The sequence below is a fragment of the Triticum urartu genome, chromosome 5A (genome assembly GCF_056163025.1).
Source record: "Triticum urartu cultivar PI428250 chromosome 5A, HENAU_Tu73, whole genome shotgun sequence".
Taxonomy (NCBI): domain Eukaryota; kingdom Viridiplantae; phylum Streptophyta; class Magnoliopsida; order Poales; family Poaceae; genus Triticum; species Triticum urartu.
The window spans coordinates 362,205,599-362,207,859 of record NC_141877.1 but is presented as its reverse complement, the minus strand read 5'-3'; the positions used below and the strand labels follow the sequence as shown (position 1 = coordinate 362,207,859).

At 52.5% G+C, this 2,261-nt stretch overlaps 1 protein-coding gene across 1 annotated transcript; it reads left to right on the top strand.

The window, feature by feature from the left end:
• The first annotated feature begins 376 nt into the window (after window positions 1–376).
• On the top strand, window positions 377–1,505 carry LOC147971402 (uncharacterized). The gene has a single exon (XM_087522772.1). The coding sequence runs from the start codon at window positions 586–588 to the stop codon at window positions 1,261–1,263; it is 678 nt and encodes a 225-aa protein (XP_087378898.1). The 5' UTR covers window positions 377–585; the 3' UTR covers window positions 1,264–1,505.
• The last annotated feature ends 756 nt before the right edge of the window (window positions 1,506–2,261 follow it).

Here is a 2,261-nt window from a genome sequence, read left to right as displayed (position 1 = left end):
TTGGTTTTTTGCATGTATTTGCTCAAGCAGGCCTAACTGGTACAAGTACGCAAAGAGACAAAATGCATGGCCAACCAAACACGTCAGTAGTGCCATCAGTAACAAGTTTTGCCCGGCAGGGGCGATAACGGCAGCAATTTGTTAGTTCTTATTAGTCGTCGCTAGGTGGTCTATTAATCTGGATGTAATTTTTATTATTTTTGTTATTCGTTCTACTATCATGATTGATTGATGATGAATAGATTCGAAGTTAAAAAAAAAAAGGTACTGCCATCGCCAGACATGCTAACGAATTCGGCAAGTTCGCGCGCGGCAATCCGTTATGTGGAATGATAGCACGAGCGAAGTATTAGCATGGTCTATCTCTCTCTCTCTCTCTCTCTCTCTCTCCGAAGACGGATTGGAGTCAGATAACCAACCGCATCGCGTGTAGCACGGCTTCCACCAGATGCCCCTTACAAATTGCCGCCCTCGCTCTGCTCGTCTCACGAACTCAGTGCCCTAATCGCTAGCTAGACATTGACCACGAGTGCTCCAGGGCGGGCGCATCTGCGGCTCTCCGGCCCGGTTCCGTTCGGCCACGAGATGGGGATGGCCGTGCTCGGCGAGGCCCAGCGGCAGCGGCGCCGGAGCGTCTACGAGTTCCTGGACGCCACCAGGCCCGCGCGCGGCCAGGCGCTGCGGTGGTGCGAGACGGCGCGGGAGATGCGCAGGGTGGACGGCGACATGAAGGAGGCGCGCCTGCTGCTCCGCGGCGCCCTCTGCTGCGTCAAGGACTACGCGTCCGTCTACAGGACGTGGATCGCCATGGAGAAGGAGGGCGGCGGCGTCGGCGTCGCCCGGTGGCTCTTCGAGGAGTGGGGCGCCGTCTGCGCCAAGGACGGCGGCCTCCGCAGCGAGGACGGCGGCGCCACCGCCGACGCGTACGGCGACTACTGGTGCGCGTACCTCGCGTTCGAGCTCGCCCACGGGGACGCCCGGCGCGCGCGCGCCGTGGCGGCACGGGCCGTGAGGGCCTGCCCGCGCGACGCCTCGTTGCGCGACACGGTGGAGCTCCGCCTCCGGGAGGACGAGCAGGAGCGGCAGAGGCGGCGGCGTCGCCCGGGGCTGTTCCGCGGCGCCAGGAAGTGGCTGGTGGACGATCTGCGCACGTGCTTCAGCTCCATGGGCGAGCAGCGGAGTACCAACGGCTGCTTACCGCTTTTCTCCCGGCCGCCGCGGGGGTACCGGCGGCTCGTCACCGACGGCGACGAGTCGCCGTGATCGATTGCTGCTTAGGGGCTGAGTAGACCAGATTAGATCGTAGTACAATGTAAATTGTTCCACGCATTAAATTACTGGCGATGGTTTGATCCCAGGAATTAATTAACAATGCTCAAGTCAATCTCGTGTATCAAGAGATTCAGTCCAGAGTTTTTAAACTCGATCTAAGTACTGCAACCAGCGCACGTGGCGCAGTCCAGTTGTCCAATTGCTTTCTTGCTGAGTCAGACTGGCCTGCAATGGCTGTTTGTTGGGCTGTACTTTGTCTTGACCAACTGAGATGTGATTTGTAAATCCTGTAGTACCTCCATGGCTTTTTCTAATTGATGTTCATCCCATTTTTTACAGTAAGCAATCGTTTTTCTCGGAAGAAAGAAGTAATAATGACGAAAGCAATCAATCCTCAAAAATAATAATAATGACGAAAGCAATCAAAATAAGCCATATTAGAGCATCTACGGCCGGAAAGATGACCTCTTACATATGTGGACAGCACATGTTCACTACTCATTTCTCCGCGGCCGCAACCGCCCTCCTCATGTCCAAAACACCAAATCCATACAACCCATGCAAGATGATCAACACTACGCAACGTAGCATACATATAGACCGGGGATAGTATGTTTATACAGGGAGCGGCATTTTGGCTCCTGGGCTCTGAGCGCGGGAGTGAACATTTGTTTTCTTTTGTTAAAATGCTAAATAAAATTTTAAAAATCTTTTTTTAGAGAAATATGCCCGAGTGCGTGATACCCGTGCCAAATTTCAGAGCATTTGGATTTCTGAGTAGCTCTCGGTAAGAAAGACAAATCGGAGGTCTGTGAAAAAGTTTACTGTTTGTGCACTGTTTGGACTCACTTTTTTTACCGAGAGCTGCTCAGATGTGTAAATGCTTTGAAATTTGGCACACACCTCACTCATTGAACACATCTTTCATGCAAAAAATTGTTTTTTTAATTTTGCTAGTATTGTTTTCTGAATTTATTGTTCATTGGGTG